At 35.9% G+C, this 22,742-nt stretch overlaps 1 protein-coding gene across 1 annotated transcript; it reads right to left on the reverse strand.

Moving 5' to 3' along the window:
- Window positions 1-345: 345 nt before the first annotated feature.
- LOC142335973 (uncharacterized) lies at window positions 346-20,951 on the reverse strand. The gene is made up of 5 exons (XM_075384397.1): window positions 19,579-20,951; window positions 13,861-13,987; window positions 6,862-7,027; window positions 4,925-6,639; window positions 346-825 (listed from the first exon to the last, which is right to left on the reverse strand). Exons 1-5 carry the CDS (start codon window positions 20,721-20,723, stop codon window positions 451-453), a joined length of 3,528 nt encoding a protein of 1,175 aa, XP_075240512.1. The 5' UTR covers window positions 20,724-20,951; the 3' UTR covers window positions 346-450.
- Between the last annotated feature and the right edge of the window lie 1,791 nt (window positions 20,952-22,742).

Below are 22,742 nucleotides of genomic sequence, written 5' to 3' on the forward strand. Positions count from 1 at the left end.
AAATAACTGCTACAAACTTTTGTTCTGAAACAATGATAGTAGCAATAAATTGGTCCTGTTGGTCTTTTATTTTTCGACTCACCAATTTGGCTTTTCGTCCTCAGAAAGGTGATAAACTGGTAAAGCCCTAGAGCATTAAGTCACATTACAGCTCTCTTAGAGATTTAATAACAAACAAATTACCATGGCCGAAACGACTAACTTCTTTCAGAAAAACTCAGTCCGTAACCTAATGGCAACAGAATATAGCTCATAATAAGTACTTTTCTCAAAAGCTGCGACAATAGTGTAATTCTGCCTTCCTTTTCCTGACACTCAAAAACCAAGTCGACAGGAGAAAAAGAATCGCCTAATAAGAAACTCCTTCCAACATTGAAATAAATACAAAGATTGAAGCAATAAATAGTATTACAAAATTTGTTTAACAATGGAAGAACTTGTCATTCAACCTTAACAAAGTAACAGCTTTTCAACGCTGTTTTCAAACGTTGTTAACTCTTTTTGTTTTGCAAATACAGACACCAACTCTTGCAGAGCCGAATTGACGGCTTGATTGCACTCTCTTTGTTCTCGGCCCACACAGTACGCACGCACTCTAACCTCATTTGCGGTCTTCACTATAAAACTGGCTCTGGACCTAATCTGAGCCCAGATTGGATTGACAGATTTAAAGTCCATCATGATAGGCTGGCAGAATATGGATATGCAGTCCAAAAAGTACCTCGATAGATCACTGGTTTCGAAGGAATCTGAGATCCATGACTCTGACAAACGTCCTGCGTTACTTTGAATCACACACAAAATTTTGGAAGTTACTTCGGACACCTGAAACAGAGGCAAAAAACATAAGTTACTTCACAGCCAGTGTTTTTGGCAGGCGTCCTATACAAATAATAAAAAATTGTTTTTCTTTGTACTCAAAAAATAGCCAAAAATATAAATAACATACACATAACCAACTAACGTCGGGCGAATTGCTCTCAAACGACCGGTTGCCTTTGTCAGTAGCTAGCCACGGTTTAGTGAGGCTATCTTTAGCTTAATTGAAGGGGTGAAGGAGCGTGCGGTGAGCGCAGCGGGGGGGGGGTCAACAGTGCGTGGGGGGGGGGGGCAACGGTTGGAGGGGGTCTTCGGTTGGACGGCACCCTTACAGCTTGAAAGATGTGTAAGGGTAGGGATTGGGGGTGGTAGGGGGCGGGGGCTGATGTGGGGGGGGGGGGAGGTGAAGTTGGGGGGGGGTCAACTTCTATGAACCGCCCTTCACATCATAAGTATAAGTCTCCAAAACAGTTTGTGAATCGCATACTTTGAGACTAGTGAGCTGAAAGGCTCTAAGAGAACTTAATGCCTGCTGGGCGCTACCTGTTTATTCTGTTTTTGAAAACGAAAAGTCAAATGGGTCAGATGGATAATCGGTCAAGCAAAAAACCGAATAAAAAAGACCAACAGGACTAATATAATTGCCAAAAACTTCGTTTGAGAGCAAATAATTATGACATTCATTTACAAAATACATAAAGAAAACAACAAGGAAATCACTATTATGCCAAAGAACCGTTATCAAGTATCTCAGAGGAACAGATTGAGCTATCACTTAATCTTGATGAATTTTTTTTTAAAAATCGATTAGCCATAGTACCTGAAAAGTAGGAAAAGTCAACAAATTTCATTATTTACTAAACACAATTATCTAGGAAACTAACAAAATTATTGGTCTGACTATGAGAAATTTGTTACTTCAAGTCGATAGCATGGACAAAATTTGAACTGGGCGAAACATCTGGCTAGCGGAAAAGATCAAGCTAAAAAATTCGCGAGCAGAAAAAAAACAATTTTGATCGAGTAAACACCTACGCGTAACCATATAACATAACTCTAAACACCGGCATACCATTCAATTGCTAAAAACCAGCTAACATCGTTTTCATTTCCAATAAGCGACCAAAATGTCACTATTTTAAAATAAAATTATAACAGTAAAAATATCGGTAAAAGATAAAAACCACCCAAAACAATCAAGTATATTTCACTAGAAAGCAGATGAGAATGCTCAGTAACGAGACTAAGTTACAGGTCGACAAAACGAAACATAGCTGACAGATTGCCAGAAAACAGCCGCAATAGCTTCGTAGTTCTGCAGTCTCAAAAAGATAAAAGAAACATACCAAAAAAAGTCTTTTTTAACCATTTTGTTATATTTTGATTAAGAATCTGTTCAACTTATTGCTACTTCTAATAGATGCCCTCAAATAACCTTCATGCAGAGTGACAAGCACTCATTTGACCTTATCTCTTTGAATTATAGTGAAGAAAAGTCAATTTCAAAGTGAAGTCATTTTTGAGAGCCAGGTAAGGTAAGTCACGTGTGACCAAAAGTTTAATCACGCGAATGAACAAAAAAATTGCTCCACTAATTCACTTCAAATTGCATGAACGAATGAAAAAAACAGATTTGAAGTGATTGTCACGTCATATGGTCGTAACAAAAATCTTGACGACAAAATAAAAAACCAAGAGAAGGCCAATAATAGCCTCAGCTACCGCTTCTCGCCTATTAAAGATAAATTCGAATGAAATCCAAAATTTTATTCGTCTTCAAAAATAACAAAATTGTCATTAAAATCTCAATTTAACTATCAACTGAAATTGTATAGGTAAATTTACGCCTCTTTATAAAACCAATGAAATCTGTCATCGATGAGAAGACTAGAAAACATATATTAATTTATTTTGATAACATTCGTGAATATATCAACAGAAAAAAAACAGATGTCGAATTACTGAACGCGAAAAAAAACATTGGAAAAAACAGAAACCTTGTGCTGTTGATTTTACAGGATAAGGTAATTCTTTCATGCTCAAAAAACATCGCATGTTTAAAAAAATCCGCATACAAAATATTAGCGAATGACCCCACGTTCACATAATTATCTGCTGAGTGGTAGATATCAACGAAAGAAGGCTCTTTATCCTCAAGGACCACCGAATGGCCCTCAAATACGACACAAAAATTATCAAAAGAAAATGACTTGACTATTGACAATTGAAGAGAAAAATGTAAACGACCCACGTCGAGTCAATTGCTCTCAAACAACCGGTGAGCCGTTATCGTCGTCATGAGCTAACTGCGGTTTAGTGAAGATAGCTGTAGCTTAATTGAAGGGACATGAGGTGAGCGTAGCGAAAGGGGACTATCCTTTCATGATGTCAGACCAAGAGAAGGCCAATAATAGCTCAAGCTATTGCTTTGCGGCAAATAAACATTAACCAACTAACGTCGGATGAATTGCTCTCGATCGACAGACGGGGCAGCTTAATTTGGAGGGGGCGTAGCTTTAAAATGTTTTATGGTTGCAAAAAACTTCTCTACTGGGTTTCAAACCCGGACCTCCAGGTTGGCAGCCTGACATCTTAACAACTCAACTACAAAGGCTTTCTCTCACAATCCCTTAAATCCCCTTAAACAACAAACTTTAATTGAGTACGAGAGCAACAGATCACTCAAGAATAAAGAACTAAAGAGTGAAAAGGTCATTTTATGAAGTCAAAGAATAATCTAGAACAAAAGCGTGAATTCAAAATGCATAAAAGACACACACGTTTACAATAAGTGTTTCAAACTTTGTTCGAGAGCAATTAAAACGATAACTGATGTTACTCGAAAGAGCTTTTAATTGAAAAGTTTGTTTCTCAAAGATTGCGGCAAAAAATGCCCACTTAATGTGACATTCTACTATACTGGACACAAACAATAAAGAAGATAAACAAGACAATAAAACTATAGAGAATTAGAATCTGCAGTACACAACAGAGATTCAGACTTTCCAACCACTTGTTCTTTTTTCAGCGACTGACGCGTTCGTGGCTCGTTTCCGTCGAACTAAAATACTGAGCTAATTGAGCAATGAGTAAGTTACACAATTCGAAATCAAAATATTGGATTTATTATATCGGACTACAGTAATTTCATTTGCATGCTGAATAGTTGTGCTCGATAACTACCCAGTTTCATTCGTAAAGAAAGTTATTCTAAAATTCCTCTCGTACTCTGGGCCAATTAAAAAGCATAACTTAATATTGGCGCGCAATTGAACTCATGCTACTGATTCCTGCGATGTTATATTTGTGGCTACGTTGCATGTTACCGACATCTGGATAGCTCTTCAGACAATTGTGATTTCAAAATCGTCAACCAAAAATAACTTTGGTGACTATGTTCCTTTGTTTATTATTTGACAATCTTCTGGCGGGAAATAAGGTGGAATCATTACAGTGCTCCAAGGTCAAGCGAGCCAACCAACGCAAGGAGCAAAGCTCTCTCTATGACCATGAACACAGCTCTTTAAATGTTTTTTTTCCATTCAAATATCAGAAACATAACTGACTGTCGGGCGAAATGGTCTCCAACGACTGGCGAGCGGTGGGCTTCAGTAGTAACCAGCTGGGGTTTAGAGGAATGCATCAGGTGAGTGTGAGCGGAGTGAGGGGGGGGGGAGTCAAGTGATGGAGGAAGGGTTGTGGGAAAGCTGGACGAGAGGGGGATCCAAATCATCGGGCTGAAGGAGGGTGTACGGGGGGTGTGGTATTTAGGGCAGTGATTGAGGGGGGGGGGGGGGGGCAGGGGGTCATAATTTCAAGACTAAGAACCGCCCTTCATTCCTTGAATTTGTTTCGGCGAATTGCATACTTAGAGACTAGTAAGGCTCTAAGAGAGCTGCTCGGCCACTTAATGCCCTCCGAGCACTACCTGTTTATCCCGTTTTTGAGGACGAAAAGTCAATTGGGTCAGACAAAAAAAATTGATCAAGCAAAAACCGCATTAAAAAGACCACAGGACTATTATCATTGCTAGAAACTTCGTTTGAGAGTATTTAATCAGCTAATCAAATTCTGCAAGTCTGAGATAACAGTAATCGCAAAATACCTTTTCAGCAGCACTCATTTTTCTTAGTAAGGAAGACATATCATCAGCATTGTCTTTGATGCTTTTCAGCAGTCTCCGAATAGTGGCTGTATTTCTCTGTTCTGAACATTGCTTTTTCGGAGATCCGAAAAGAGATAGCTCCACGTGTTGTCCAGACTCAAAAAGAATTTGGGACAAAAACGGCTTTGAGACTCTTAAACTGCAGTTCCAAACTCGCTCGATTGATAAATGACGAGCTAGATCTTTAAAGTTCGAGAACTCAGTTCCGCAACCGGAGCAGACATTGCGGTTTAACACTGGCTTGAGTAGACCAAGTCTGTCAGTTGGTTTGTCTTTGAAGAAATCTGATATTTGTTTCTCGATTGCTCTCTTCTGAACTACACGAGCACTGAATCGGAAATTGAGAGATCCAGACTCAGTTGTTGTTGATGACGACGAGGAAGACTCCCCAAAATGACCCTGGTTAGTATCTTTCGTTTCCTTAGTTTCATTTGAATAACTTGGATCAACATTTACATTTTTCTTCTTATTACAATTTCCAAGATGACCGAAAACAGAACGCTTTCGTCTGAACTGTTTTCCACATCTTTTGCATCTGAACAGATTGGATTTATCCCAAAACCATCCACATACCATTCTATGTTTCACAAATTCGCTCGGCGATTGAAGCAATAAATTACAGCTGCTACACCGGACAGGCTGTTTTTCTGTCTTTTTCTTGGCATGCAGTGCAAAATAATGACCTTGCAAGGATTTAACGGTATGAAAATGTCTTCCACATATATCACATTTATTGGGCGTCGTTCTGGTCATAGCGTTTGGTGCTGCCTGTGCTTTCTCACTATTGGGTACACTGACTGACACGTTATTCCCCTGATCTATATAAATTCTCGAGGCTCTCAGAACTTTGCTCACTTCTCCGTGGTGTTTTTTCTGAAGATGCGCTAGGTAGTCTAAGTCTGATTGAAAGCTCTCAGGACAGTGTGAACACATATGGTGAGAGGTATCTGTTGCAGGAACATCGTTTCTTAAATCAGCAGGACTATTGTCAGCCGGAGAATTCGCAGCATCAGCTCTTTTGGTTTTCGTCACTTTTCTAGGCCGAGAAGTTTCTGAAGCCTCTGTTACCTTACATCTCAATTGTGAGACCTTTTCAACGGACGCAGAAATATCATTTACAGAATTATCACCATCACCATTCAATGCAGATATGTTTGATGCCTCCGCACAGGTTTCACCGAGTGTTATATTGCTAATCGGTTCTTCTATGTTGCTACACTCGGCCGGTGATTCCGTCTCTTCCGCACCCACTTCGTCTGTATCCATCTCGACTTCGTCTCCTTTTGCTGAAAACCTGTGCTCTGTATCGGCATCTGAAGATTTCGCTTCAAGTGTCTCTTGGCTCGAGCACTTTTCAGTTGTAGTTTTAATCGTCTGCGCAACATTTTCGGTATTCACAGCTCTACTGACATCCTCGACTTGAGTCTCGAGTGCAGCGTCTGGACAATCTTTTTCGACACTTTCTTGACTCGAGGTGCTACTCTGAAGCAACCCGAAGAACTCCACAATCGATGCGCTTTGCTCGACTGCTATCTCCTGCGCTTGCGATCCTGGTTCTTCGGAAGTTTCGGCAATCAAAACAGGAGTTGGAACATCAAATCCTTCCACTGAGACCGATGAAGTTGAAAGGGAGTTGTCTGTTATAGACAACGTTTCTAAAAAATTATGACAATATTTCAATTAAATCATATTTAAACATTTGAATATTGATCTACCAGCACTTAGCTGTTAAGGCTTAAGTTTAACATTCATTTAACCAATCGCGGAAATACAATATCAATTCCCAATAAATAACTACAAATTGTTTGCACTTATAAAGCCGCCAACTATGTTATCCATATTATATTAAACCCTTGAAAACATATCAATAAGTTCACCTGGTATGCTTTCAGTAGAAGGGGCTGTCAATTGCCCAACTGATTCTTTCTCAGCAGCCACATCTTTACTTTGGTTAAGACTCGCACCTTGGGAAACAAAATCCGACTGCACGCAGAGACCAGATGATACAGGTTCTGTTTCTTTACGTGTCTGGGCTTTCTTGTTCTAAAAAATGAAGATTTATTTAATTAATATTACTCACTTCTTTCAAATGAACATCGCATTTAGATTATCTCTAAATTAGACTAATTGTTGTGATAAAACTATTAAATAGTTTCCAGTTGCACCCAGGAGGGTATTTAAACGTATTGTCAACTTTGTCCTCAACAAATATTGCTTGTTGATAGAGTCCGGATATTAATTGGTTAGCCCCGCTTATAGATTTTAGATTCCAGTGGAAGAATTCAAAGTTATTTTTGCCGATCAATTTGTAAAAATAGACGAATGTGAACTGCCCGCTTCCTTTGTCGAAAGCGTCCAATGGTACATAATTTTGGAGCCAGTTGTATATAAAAAGCTATCAAAAAAGTCTCCGAACTTATCGAAAAAGAAAATTCAAATTTCAACTTTTGGTAGACCAGCACTCAGCTTGAATCCAAAGTGTCTCACCGAATACACCATTACAGCATTCGATAACCCGTGTGAATTTTCAACGAAAAAGATTAAAACATATGGCATGCTGTAATAAGCAATTCAATAACTGGGCATCGAAGTAATAAATCTTCACTGCAAACTAATGAACAACTGTTGGAATTAATGAACAACGGGCATTTTTATCAGATTATTTTCAAGCGAGCGTGCATAATCGACGAATGCGAACTCAATATTTTTCAAAAGCTTTGTGACGCAAAGAGATAATTAAAAGTTTCAGTGAAGAAACATATATAATCGCAAACAGAAATTAACTTGACTCCTGACTCCAAAACAAACTCAAGACGGGCATCCAAAAATCAACAACTGAATTTTCTGACTATTGTTATTGATTACGAAAAGCACTAAAGGAAATTAGCTCAGAAGAAAAGATCCAAGTGACAAAAAAGAAATCAATAATTATTAAAAAGATAAAAAGGCAGCGGAAGATGACTATAAGTACACGACAGTAGGATAAAGGTACGTGATCTCTTCAACAACTTCTTCGCGAGTTTCTCTCATTGATGACATTTGTGATCTTAATATCTTGGTGTGAGCGGGAAAGCGGAAATCACAGGGTGTTGCTTTTATGGTTTGAACAAACTGTTAACAAAATCGAAAAAACTTCAAATTTTTCTTTTCAAAAAAATTAAACAACAACAAAGTAGTTAGTAAATTCAGCCCAATTCATACACCGGAAAAAAAAGAAACCAATAAAGATGAATGCCTACGCTGAAATGCCAAGGCCAAAATCCTAATCAAACGTGGCCGCAATTAGTAAAATACATATCACCAAAGCAATCGAGGGGCGCAGATAGCGGTAGCAAAACTGAACACAACTATCATCCAAAGTATACGATAGGACCTACGATCAACAGAAGAGATGCAGCTCCTACAGATTCTGAAAATCGAAAACTTTCCATTTCTCTTTCTCTCTCTTTCTCTGGGGTCAAACATCTCGAAAACCACAACAGAATAGAAAAATTTAAACGATATTTCAATAGCACACCAGCTCTGTTCTTCAAATAGAACGAACACGAAATAGACTTTTCGTTGTCAAATTTTCTTGACGAATGGCAAAATACGAAGCGCTTAACAAAGTAAAAAACTAGTTTAATGTTCGTCCTTTTCCAGATCTAACGGAAACGTAGTCTAAAAATAAAGGATGATTCAGAGTGATCTACGTGTTAATTCAGCTTGGACAAGAGAAGTATAATTCTCAATGAATGGTAGCAAGATGGCTCTACCGATTAAATCAATAATCTTTACCAGTGGAACATATAATTTAACTATGGCCTGAAAGACGTGCTGGAAAGCTTCAGAAAACTCTCGCCCCACTGAAAATCTTTTCGTGGGACTAGGCAAGACTCCCGCGGATTGACAACGGTGTTTCCAAAAGAATAAATCTTATGCAAACTCGAAATGATCAAAAAAGAACATGCAAAAATATACGTGCCAAAAGGTGCTTCACTTAAAAGTGAGATCTTAAAAGAAGCACTGAAAGAAACTGTAGGTTGAGTTCGCTGACTTGAAAGACTGACTGATGCTTTGTGTTCAAGCGATACTTGATTGAACAGCGGCAATGTCAGAGTTTAGTTGTTACCAGACATCAGGATGCATTAACAGAGAAATGTGAAGAGTATGATGTTAAGATACAATTGAAAGGTGACTGCGATTTGATTAAAAAAACCCAAAAATCCTTTCAACGAAGCTTCTGTTATCGCAAGTAAAACTAATAATTTACGGTTCTTTGTAAAAGTTATATAAAACAAACCCATAATGCAAAAGACAAGCCTTCAAGTCATGGAGGAGAAACTCAAAATCTTTCATTATCTGCGATGACTAACATCAATATTTTTGAGCACAATCAATACGTTAATAATTATCAATCTAATAATTCAAACAGTTTTGTTTCAGAATTAAGCAAACCAAAGAGTAACACAAAACACATCAGCATGCATAGATCATTTTATTTATACCGAATTGTGAATTGGACGTCCTCCAATATCAGAGCTCTTCGGATCATTACCCGATTCAACTCATTTGGAGTGCTGAAAAAACCAATGATCCTTATTAGAAAAACGAAGTTTGCAAAGATCCTGAAAAACTAAGCGCTATTTGGATGAACGATAAAAAGAGTTGGCATTAAAAAGAGAAACACCAACAAAGAATGCAAATCCTTTGGAAGACCTCAATACATTTAGTAGTACTGTTTTCAAATTTTGCAGTCAGATTTGCTCCAGTAGGACAACTGGGTAGCGAAGGATTCAACACAACAAAATGGTTCCGCAACAAACTCGAAAATCTGAAAAACATTGCTCAGCTTTTTGCGAAAAAAGTGATAATAATAGTTCTTGAAGAGAAAACATCAGAATTTAAAAAAGAAAAAAGTTGCTTCGCAGCCAAAAAAGTTTTCAATTTCAACAAAATTACATCTTGCCTCGCTAAAAACAAGTCTATAAAATGCGAAACAGATATCAGCGGTAAAGCTCTTAGCAGTTCCAAAGTCCCTGTACTGCAAACTTTTGCCAACAATCTTATGCAACCGAATGCTCAGGACAAGCATCTCGACGCTGAAAACGAAACTGAAGTTACAGGACAGAATCGATGTTTCTTTTCCAAGCTACAAAGGACGATGTTAAAGTAATAGTCTCCAGTATAGATAATAAGTCATGCTCTCGAGAGGATTTCTTCAAAAACCTATGGATAAAATCAGCGTTACTAAATAATAGATAAATTACCAATTTAACAGACCTTTCGTTCATCAGAGGCGAATTACAACAAACGTTAAAAAAAACGAAGAACTTTCCCTTGCTCAGATCAAGTTTTAAGCTGGCAAAAATAACAGGCCTAATTCACTGCTTATTCTGCTTAATGTTTGGAGAGCACGGTATATGAAAAAATTACGTTTGATCAGGTGTACTCTTACGCCGAAGAGTTTCCTTTGTTTCAACAAAAACTAATTTGATTTCGAAACAAGCCCCTCACAATTGATGCACTTGTTGAATCTACAGAAAATTTCAGAACTGATGCTACGATGAAAAAATCTTCAATTCTTTTCTTCGACCTGAGGAAAGCATTTGATACAATTGATCGCAATATGATTAGTAGGAAGTTAGATTGTTAATGTATCAAAGGAAACGGATTAAACTGACTTGAATCAGACCTTGAGCATATAGTAGAGCGTGTTCAATTGAACAGAGAAGAAAACAACTGCTGGGAAAATAACTGCAAGGGAATAACTGTCTGTAAAAAAATTCCCGAGTCTATTCTAGGTCCCCCTTTGATCAAGACCTACATAAACAATTTACTCATAAATTGCTAAAAGCTTCAGTTATTGTGTTTAGAGGCGATATAAATCTAACAGCTACAAGAATGCAGTCAATTGAAGTTGAAAAAGATTTTCATAACAGCAATTGGCTTAATTACACTAATTAATGCTGAATTTAGATAAAACAGTACCGAGGGGTGTGAAAATGGCAGCTAAAGCGTCAGCGAATTTCGTTGACTCTGGGGAAAAGACGGAACTAATTCTTGAGTATCTCGAAACACTTGTTGATTCTAGTATCTTTTGTAAGCTATATTGAAGAGGTTGGAGGAATGTTAAGTTACCAATGCAATAATATTGAAAAACTGAGCCATTTTGTGCCCAGGAAGCTGTTAGTACGGTACTAAGAAACCAATATTAGTCCTATTGTTCAGAATAGAGACTTAGACTAAGTTCCGTTGATAATTTTTGCTCTTTCCTTTTTAACTTCTACAAACAAATATAAAATTCAATTACTTCAACGAAAAAACCGATTCCTCTGAGGACATTTTCCGAACGCACTCCATATTGAATTATTGTGATCTGCACGTTTAATTAAGTAAATGTGCTCTGAAAGCAATCAGTGGCCCTATTTGTGAAAATCTGCGAGGTACCTTACACGAGAGAAAGAAACAAGAGGTTTGGCAACTAAATTAATCAAACAACCTGGATCTGAAAGAAAAAAAAAGGTGTTCAATCAAATTTTGTGCTATTAACTGTTCCGGCGCATATTGACCAAAAGACGTATACCGAAATTTATAACTTTTTCCATACGCCGAAAGGTTCCTTTGTAGTTTCAATCAGGAACTTCAAAGAATTTTATTTAACGTTTAAATTTTTTGTTTAGTTTTTTTTCAAAAAGGAACGTTTAACATTCACGTCAAATGTTCAGTCTCTCATCAAATGTTAAGTTATCAATGAAGAAAATTGGCTTTTCAAATAGCTAGTATCTCCTTGCACAAGGCAACAATGCAGATGAAACAACAGCCTTAAGTTAACAACGAAAGAAAATTTGCCAGAGAAAAATTAACATTAAAATTTAAGAATATTAAATATATTTTCCATGTAGTACAAGTACATATACAAACAAAAACTGTTCTTTCATGCAATGAAAAAATGTTATTCAACCACAAATATCGGCAAAGCCTTGAGCTGACAAATATCTTTTCAAGAAAAAAAAATTAGAAAAAACTAAATATTGTAAAATTAAATAGAGACAACTTTTTAGCAAAGGATACTTGAATCCTTTACAGTAAAAAGAGCCTACAGGCATTAGGCTTTAATTCAATTGCAAAGAAATTCAATAAAGCAATATAATGGGCCAAAAATTCCAATGACTTAGAAACAGCAAAATAGCTCAAAAACCTTAATCAACAAAAAGACAAATGAAACAGAATATAATTTAAAGGAAAAAGTCGTTTTAAATCAAATTAAGACCCCAAAAATATTCGTAGGAAGTAATTATCAGCCAAAAAGTTGAAAGGGCATTTCAATAAAAATATCACTGCCGCACTGTCAAACGAAATCAATTGCAAACAAAATAAAAATCTAAAAAAGGCAAATCATTACTTCTTAACAACTGATAAAAGCAGCGCTGATTAGAACTAAGGGACTCAAGAAAATGATAGACAGATACATGCTTGAATGCAAAATAGCCGCCGTTGATTTCCATAAACAACATTGGGATTGAAAGAAGAAAAAACTAAAAAAACTAATACAAGATTTTTATCCTGCTTCTATTTCGGATTTCGTTTTTTGGTACTGACTCTGCTCATTTTGAATTCCTCTGCTGAGCAATTGCTGTCTAAAAACACTGAGCAGAATGAGAGAAGACAGAAACTAGCCTAGAGAAAACAAAAAGATTTTACGCAAAATGTTGAACAAGATGTGAACGAAGGTAAAGCGAAAAAAAATTAGTCGACGAAGTAAAAAAAGTAAGGAGCGCTATAATAGCCGGCTGAGAAGCTGAGGCGGCTATTGAACGCATAAAAAACAGGCTATATCCTGATTTCTGAAAGTTAAAAACCAAATTTAAAAAAATGAAGTATAAAAACAATTAAATTTCCCTATTTGGCATAAAATTATATAGCTATCCCCCTGTATAGATTTAGATGTAGAAAAATGGTTCAAAAACTGGAAACAAGAAATGTTTTGTATTAAAATTGCCCAAAAACTTCAAAATTGTGCTTATGAAAAAAATGCAGAATTTTAAATACTGAACGACATAAAATCATTCAATTATTAGTAAAAGTAAATCAGGATCCCTTACAGTGCACACAAAGACTTTTTCTAGACAAAAAATTAGACAAATCAGACAAAAACAGTCAAAATGAATCAGAAGATTGGGAAATATGTGCACATTCATAATTTAAAACGCATTATTAGACGCTCAAAAACACTTTGGTATCAATTTCAGAGGTTCACATAATAATACAGTTTCTATTTAAAATTATTTCTACAACAGAACTAAAATATAAGCGAAACAACTGGCTCAATTGAACAAAAAACGACCAAAAATATCTATATGCGGCATTCTGTCAAAAAAACGCGTTTCAAAGTCGAAAAGTCATTCACTGATTGAAGCGCATGATCAAAAAACTTCTCTCTCAGAAAAAAATAGTTCACATGGCAACTTTACTCTTTCGCTTTTAGGTCAAAATGCCGTCTGAACGAATAGTACTCCCGGTTTAAAAAAATCTTGAGAAAACCAATACTCTTCGTGTCGTAAAAACCAATACTCTTCTTCGAGTCGTAAAAAACCGAGAAGGCCAATAATAGCCCCGGCTATCGATGTGCGTCTATTAAAAATACAAAAAACTGGCGAAGGCAGTTTTGATAACAATTACGAGCTTTCAAAATCCACTTCTCTTCACCTTCTGGTTGTTCAACTGTGGAACTGCAAAAACCGCCGATGCTTTATAGGAACCCTTCCCCCAATAAGGTACTCCAGAGAAACGTGCTCCTTTATTTACTAAGAATTTGCTCCTTCTATCAGGGGAAAACAGCGAAAATCAGTAGTGCAAATAGTACAAATCATTAACATGGTAACGAATATACTAACATGTCCGTGATCTTGCACAGTCTTTCGTTTTTGCTTGATTGCCACGTTCCTTTTCACTTTCTCTTTGATCAATTCATTCAACGTGTTCCTGATTTCTTGAACAGCTGCTGCAGGAAGTGAAGAAGTTCTGTTAAAAAATCAACTACAAACTAATAATGAAGAACATTCAAAGCTTTGACACCACGGATCTATTATAGAGCAGGTTGAAGCGTGAATTTTTGCACATATTTCTTAATGAGACTAAACCACAGAAAATGAGTTAACTAGAAACATGAAGTTTTTAATCGTAAATTGGAAATAACTTAAACACGATCTCATAAAACGGTTCGAAAAAGTCTCCTTTTCAAAGCGGGGGTAACTAAGGCGCTTCAAATTAATTTATTAAGGCTGATAATACAATCTACAAGCTTCTAGATAATACAGGCTGATAATACAATCTTACACGCTTTAAATTGAAAAATGTTATCAAATTTGGCGCAATTTGCATTGACATTCAGTAGTAAACTGCCTGCAATTAAGTTAAAACTACTTAGATTCAGAACACGCAAATTTAACACGCAACGACTACAAAACCAAGAAGCCAAACGTGAACAATTAACGTCATAAATGGCCAGAGGGGAGAACTGCCGGACGAAAAATCGGCCGTATGCAAAATCGCACTAAAAAGAAAACAGGGTTAACATAATTGTTGGGAAGGCGTAAACATTAGTCTACTGGTCTTTTGTTTCAGGGAATTTGATGAGATTATTTCAAGACACTGAACTAAAGTGAAAATAAACTGCTTCCACGTTTAAGCATAATTAAACATGCTAAGCAGCTGATTAAGCAGAATTAGCCAAGAAGATACTGAGAAGCTAATCAAAAATGCCGGAGAAAAAGTTTTTAATTGATATTCATACAATTTCAAAGAGCACTCCGCTAATCTAAATTGGGCAATGTCTTAGGCCTCCAGTAAGAGCTTACATTCTTAATTTAAACTTGACAAGAGTACAAAAGTCATTATATGAGGGAGGCAAGAAAATTTATGAAAAAACTGATCACACAACTGACCTAAACAATCATACGAAAATACGAACAGATGATGTCACGCGCACCAATTCAGCACCTGACTGGTAGAGAACACTAAAAATCTGTTAGAGTTCTTGGGGACTGATCAAATGGTCGCAAACAGGATGCGGACTGCAAACTAAATGCAAGAAAACAGGAAATGACTCGAGCCCATTTTTTAAACGTCACAATGATACTGTGTAACCAGTACTTGGGGATCTAAGTGTTCGCGAGTAGGGACAGATTACGGTTCAAACATTCTCAAAAAGTTGTTCATTATCAATAATGGTCAAAATTCAAAAACAGAAATAAATAGACACAGTCCGAAAACAAAGACAATAGCGCTCCAGCTAAAAACAAAGATGTAGAAAACTACTTCCCCTCAGAAGTCGTACAAAACCATAATGACATACTCCGAGGCTATCAGTAACTTCAATATACAGTAGGCAAAATGGAATGCTGACGGAAAACATGAGAACACCTGTGAAATATATTTATGTAAAAAATATATTGAAAACATTTTCACAAAAATGAGGAAAAAGTTTGGAAAAAAGTCCAACAGCCGTCAGGTAACATGAACGGTGCTTTCGAAAAGCAATATATTAGCACACAATTCTTTCTCCACCTCGAAGACTAATAAAGATTTTTACTGCTCTAAAAACCGGCTTATTTTTTTACCTTCGTTTTTCACAAATATGAGCCTTACCAATTGCCAGTTTTCAAATGGACCGGCTGATTACTTTCAATCTCAAATTAGTGAAAGACGAACGAGTAATTATCTGATATGAAAATCAATTAATGGCGACAAAACCATGTTTAAAAACAGCACGCAAACGAATAGCAAAATGTCAAAACAAATAAAAGAAACAAGGAAAAAGTGGATAATTAAAGTCTCAATTAAACAACAGCTGCAAAAATTGGTCGAAAAGCAGTTTGTAGTGATTCTTGAACCTGAGTTAAATTTTAGAAAAAATCAATGCCATAAGATACTCGGAAAAAAATCGGAAAACGAAAGCAGAACACTGTGCGAAACAGTTTAACAAATTCAATCTCGATCAGCGTTTGTAAGTTCAAAGATCTATTCGAATGATGCCTCCAGCTAAAATTGCGGCCCTTATTCATTAGTCTCTTCTGCATTTGTTTCTCTACTGCTCAATAGTGGTAACAATAAATATGCGACAAGACGAATTTGACAAAATTTTTTAGACATTTCAATGATTATCAAGGGTAGAGACAAAAAAGAAAAAATAAGAACTCCTTTTTTAGGAAAAACGATTTTATTTTCTTAATTCATTAATCCTCTTTTTTGACAGATAAACCTTCTAGATAATGACATTTCATCTATAAAGTTATATGTTGAATATTTCAATAGTACAAAGCTTGTCATTAAAATTGCGGATATTGTATGAACATATAGAGAGTATGAAGCGTCAAAGAGGTAGGAACAAGTCTTTCAAAAGTGAAAAACATTCAAACGTGAAAAGACAGATAAATGGAAAAAAACAATTAATCAAGTATCGTTTTTTTATTCGGGAAACGAAGAAGTTCGATCTAAAAAGACTAACACAAAAAGAAAACTAAGCCTGCATAAAGTGTAACAAGGAAGCTCGCTAATGTGCAATGTCACATTACGTTCCGAGCCCCCTCATCCACAACCTTCTCTCAATTGTCTACCAATATACGCACAGATAGACATACACTAAAGAAGTAGTTCAAATTCTACTTAAACTTTGAAAGATTCTTAAAAAGACAAACCTCTTTACCAGTGAAATCAAGTTTCTTTATTTCACTAGAATGAATACTCGAACAGAACAAATGAAATGACAGAAGAAATCAACTCTAATGCAATCACACAAGTATAAAACACAATTTTATCAAGTGAACATTTAATTTTATCAAAAATGAGATTCAGAAATCAACATCGATCCAATTTCAAAAATAAGTTCAAACTGTAAAATCTGACGGTAAGCCACTTCAATATCATTTACCTTCCGATTAAAAAAAAATGAACTCTACACTCACTTATAATATTAAAGAACTCAAAATCTGATTAAATTCAAATAGACGTTACCCACAAAATAGAATCACGAGGTGAGTCATCATTGAGGTGGGTAATTGCTCGATTTTGGAAATTATCAAACAACTCTAGCAGCCAAGCCGTCATTTCACATAACAATATTTCACATAAAATATTTTTTTTGGCAAAAAGGAGTTTCCGCTAAACACCAGTAATTCAACAGCTTATGTTTGCCACTACTGCAATCAACGAGACTTATATTAATCAGACAGTTAAAAATAGAACAAAAAACACCTGATGGCAAAACTCAAAAATTAAAAAAAAACCATTACCAAATCAAAAAGTTTCCACGGAATTCAAAACAAACTCTGAAAAACCCGTTATTTATGCTTATTACACCTCATTGAAACATCAACGGACCTAACAGTATTGGCACTTTAACATTAAAATAAGATAAAAAAAGGACAAAATTGAACGAAAATACGTAGTCTCAAAGTCAACAAAATTATCAGTTGCCCTGATACAACAGTATTTATACACCACTTAATAAAAAAGGTATCGCTTAATTTTGTACTTGAAACTCTGGTATATTCTTTAAACATAAAAACATGTATTTATTAAAAAAAAAGGGTTAAAACCAGTTAGCTCAAAAATTAAAAAAAAAACCTTTACCAAATCAAAAAGTTTCCACGGAATTCAAAACAAACTCTGAAAAACCCGTTATTTATGCTTATTACACCTCATTGAAACATCAACGGGACCTAACAGTATTGGCACTTTAACATTAAAATAAGATAAAAAAAGGACAAAATTGAACGAAAATACGTAGTCTCAAAGTCAACAAAATTATCAGTTTCCCTGATACAACAGTATTTATACACCAATTAATAAAAAAGGTATCGCTTAATTTTGTACTTGAAACTCTGTTATATTCTTCAAACATAAAAACATGTATTTATAAAAAAAAGGGTTAAAACCAGTTAGATCAAAATTCTTCAACTCAAAATAAATTCCATCAAGTTATTAACTAATTTTTGTCAAACAACTAAAATGAGATCCAGATATCATTATCTATCCAGTCTTCAAATTGAAGTTCAAACTGTAAAATCTGTCGACTAATAACTTCATCATTATTCGGCTTCCTTGGCCTCTAACTCCTTTTGACCAGATTCCATGAAGGAATGAACAAAAAGCATATTTGAAGTTGTTGTGACGTCATATGGTCGTAACAAAAATCGTGACGACGAAATAAAAAAAAACCAAGAAGCGCAATAATAGCCCCAGCTGTCAACTACGTATTTTCGTTCAATTTTGTCGACTAATAACTTCATCATTATTCGGCTTCCTTGGCCTCTAACTCCTTTTGACCAGATTCCATGAAGGAATGAACAAAAAGCATATTTGAAGTGGTTGTGACGTCATATGGTCGTAACAAAAATCGTGACGACGAAATAAAAAAAACCAAGAAGCGCAATAATAGCCCCAGCTATCGCTGTGCGGCAATTAATTAAACTAATTGGCGCCAATTTATATCTTGGATCAAGAACAATAACAAAGATTAGATTAGGACGTGGCTCAATATCGACTGATGAAGAATTTAATAGATGAGATTGAAGGGTTACGCAATAAAAATAGCAAAACCTGAAAATTCAATTATATTTTCTGAAAATTAGCGTCCACTCAAAAATTAATAACTATGATCTCGATGAATTGAAATGGTTCCTTTATTTCATTACAGAAATTAATCAGATCAATCATTACTCAGACGCTGACAAAACACCAGAAAATGAAAACAAAAGCCACGACTCAATTCAAAGTTTAAAAAACAAAAATCTGCTAGGTAATCAATACCATAGACTAAAAAGATATTCTCTAGATTTATTTAGCCTCATTAAAAATCGATGGGACCCTCTTTGTATTGTGATCGAGTAGCAATACATAACAAAATTAGACCCTCGCGAGGACTTCAGTGAAAACTGTCAGTAATGGGACTCCACAACAATACAACTATGAACAAAAAAAACAATTGGTAAAATTCAAATCAAAACAGTTATCATCACGAAATCATTGGTTGCCTACAAACCAAATCAAATCATCATAAATTTACTATTAACACAAATGCATCGCAATTAGCACACGTAGCCAGAGACTTGCGAGAAAAAAAAACAAAAGTGAACTTAACCGCAAAAAAAATTAAAAACAAATGGCTCTAAAAAAACAGAAAACTCTAAATCCAAAGACAAATTTGTTTTATTCTAAAAAACCACGATGAGACAAAAACAAAATAACATCGATATCGCTTCAGGGTTACCAAAAACCGGAAATATTATAAAAAAACTTTTTAATTTCACACTCTACGCTTGGCGGGCTTTCTAGCGTAGAGTGATATATCGATCGGTCAAAATTGACTGAACAAAAAAGCCCAGTTCAGCATATAGTTCCTCTCCCACACAAGTGGGTCGGAACAATTAAGAGCATTAAGGTTTCGCTTTTACAGCTAATAAAACCCAACACTAGATGACTGAAAAAAGTAACAGCTGGCGCTCTTTTTGCACATAACAATTGTTTGTCTCATTTAAAAAGACGAAAATAAACAAATAAATACCAAAAAGTTTGGTAAAAGCAACTGATGAAAAACTAGAACAGTAACTTACGACAATTGTGCCGCGAGAGTTCCAGATTTCTTTCCTTTCCCTTTCACAGGACCTGTTTTCTTATGAGAAGCAGTAGCGTTTGAGGAACTCTTAGCCCTAATCTCAACGTCCTGGGTTTGTTCCTCACTCTTGACACTAGGAGCTGCCAAACTCGTAACTGACAACACTTTAATCCTCTGTGATTCTTCACTCGGTTGAAAGATACTAAAATTGGGCTGCTGTTGGTACATGTCCGTTAACTCGTCTGATGTTCCACTCTCATTGTTCGACAGAACTGTGTTTGAGCTCAATTTGGACACAGGCACTTGTAGCTGACTATTCAGGCAATTAGGCTCTCGAAAAGTTGAAGGAAGACTTTCAGCAACCTGCTGATCGAAACCCCGATCAACTTGCTTGCTTTGTAAACTAGATTTTAATCTACTAGATGGTAAAATAGGCTGTCGTGTCTGACCATTGGAAGCCAAAAGATTTCCAGCATTACCATCACCGAGCGAATTTATTCCAGCAGCTCTCACTTCATCCCCAGAATTTCTTGGAGTTGCTCCCGTATACTGGAGAGCACTTTGAGTAGGATTAGTAGCTTTCGGTGCCCAACCTCTTCCCGTATCAATAATATGAAACATCTTCAGATGTTGGTATGCTTCATCTTTACTGCCAAACTGTCGACCACAAAAGTTACAAGTAATAGGTACTCCATCATTTGCATTAGGCCTGCATACTTTAGCGACGACCGGCGCAGAACTCAGTTGCACCGGGTTGTTGATAGGTGGATTGTCGTAAGATCGCTTGGCTCCCATAACCCTGTTTGCCTGATTTACGTTCACGACGCTACTAGATTCAGACTGCACAATCCCGGCCATAAATTGAACGCCTGGTCTAAAAGTTTGAACGCCTTGACCCGCAGTTGTCATCTGTGGCTGAGAACCCTGGCTGAAGGCAACTTGTGTAGTGTTGGTAGATGACCGAGTAGCAGACAATTCGTAGTAGTTGTTCACAAGCTGTAAGCCTATGTTTTGAACAACAAAGGCTTGCTGTTGTTGTTCACGCTGACTGTTATTTCCTGAACCAGAAGATTGTGACCAGGAACTCCAATTGGGCACAGGCTGTGACCCTTTACTGAAACCATTTCCTTGACTCGTAGACATAGTTCAAATACGCGAAATAGAATCGGTGAGAAAAACTAAAGAACTCCTAATTCCTCCCACAGTGGGTTCTACTGATGGGCTCCTAGTGGCATATAACTACATTCTCTGAAAAAGAATCTGATAGTCAAGTCGTAAAATTAGGTCAATATTTCATTTTGACCTCACAAAGCTTCACAAAGTAAACTTAAAGATCCAGAACGCAGGCAGAATATGATTAAGTTTGATTAAACACCATTGGCGTTTAGAAACAATGGATAAGAATAATCAGTAACTACAACATGAGGCAGTTCAATTTGGTCAGTTCAAGTGATTTTAATGCTGAGCGGTAAAACGAACGTCAAAAAACACGTGACCGATCAACAGATGAGCAATATTAGACCAAGTTTGTTGCCCTGACTTCGCTTTTCAAATCTGTCAAGTGAATACAAATAGTTTCCTAAAGAAACTCACTAGAAGATAACAGTTTGCAGAGCGCTCACATTTATTTTATAAATGCAACAAGAGGTTCGTCAAAGTGCATTCCTGAGTAATGACCAAAACGATATCTTTTGAGATCATGATAGACTCTATAAAAATTCATCTTGCAAGATGGAAGGTTATCTTGCAAGGCATAGGATATCTCATAGAATCCTGCAAGACCAAAGGTTATCTTGCAAGATTCCCGTGATTTCGATTCAATCGAGCTCAACTCCAATTAATTCATTTAAATAAATTTGCCATCAAAAACTATAGAAAGCGTGGGAGAATTAGTTGCTCAGTTTTTATAACATACAATACGCCCAAAACCGACAAAAAATTTTCGAGAATTATATCAACTTAACAATCTATTGCAGCACGGTAAAAAAAATTCTCGATTAAAAGCCATTTTTGCTCCTATATTTGCACTTCGAGTCAAAGAATTATGCTGCAAAAACATGTTGGAGGCGGATTTCTGACTACTTTCCGACAAATTGCATTTCAAAATTGTGACCAATTTGAACTTGATTTAGTTGTCAGCTTTTTAAATCAGCATTATTACAAAAGTAATTTATTAAGACTTCGTTGTTCTTATACCACAATTTTTGCACTCTTTTATAAGGTTTTTCTATTTTATGGATTCAATTAATTCACATTTTCTCAGTTTTTTAATGAACATCTGTTTTATTCAAAAAGCCAATAGAAAGCATTACGCATATCGTAATGAACAGGGCTAAAAATGCTAATTCACACATTTGCAAATAAACTTAATCTTGCAAGAACTTGAGTTAGTTTTCAAAATCTTGCAAGACGTGGCATGGTCTCGCCTTATTCAGCTATTCTTTCAAGATAAATCCTCTAAATCAACTGGGCTTTGAAAAAAATTCCTGACCACTCCGATTGTAAATTGGAAGAACCTTCTTACTGAATAGCGCAAAGGAAAAATTTTGAAACAAAAAACATTACTCCATTTGTCGTTTCCATTTCAATACTTGCCAGCTTCAAAAAAATCACAGATGAGAATGAAAAATCTTTAAAAATTAATTGCTTTGGATTTCCTCGAATTAAAATAGCGCACCAGCCAAACTTTTTGCTCAGTTTAAATCTATGTCAAAAATGCACAGCCAGATGACTGGACGTCATTCTACTTTATATTATTTTGAAAAAAAATCGGATTAACCGCAAATTTGCCAGAAAACAAATCATTTCAAAATTGGCTTTATTTAGATCCATCAAAAAAAGTTTGTCACACTTACTGGTGTGAATTGATGTAGATTTCCGTTTGTGTAGATTTCTGGTTCCAAATTTTCATTGATTGACTTAAATACATTCATTTTCATTATTTGACTCAAATTCAATTTTTCTCCAAGAAACAGCTTTAAAAGCTACCGCCCTTTTTCATTGAAGAAAATCGGTAAAATTGCTCTATATCTACTGTCAGGCCAAGTTATCAGGTCTCAAATCTATATTTCAACAGTTCAACAGTTTTCAGATCTTTTGCATTTAAATTTGATTGTTTCGTTTTTATGTTTGAAGCTCTGTCCCAAATTTATCGTCAGTTTG

Source organism: Convolutriloba macropyga, chromosome 3, assembly GCF_964194025.1.
Source record: "Convolutriloba macropyga chromosome 3, txConMacr16.3, whole genome shotgun sequence".
In the NCBI taxonomy this organism is placed as follows: domain Eukaryota; kingdom Metazoa; phylum Xenacoelomorpha; order Acoela; family Convolutidae; genus Convolutriloba; species Convolutriloba macropyga.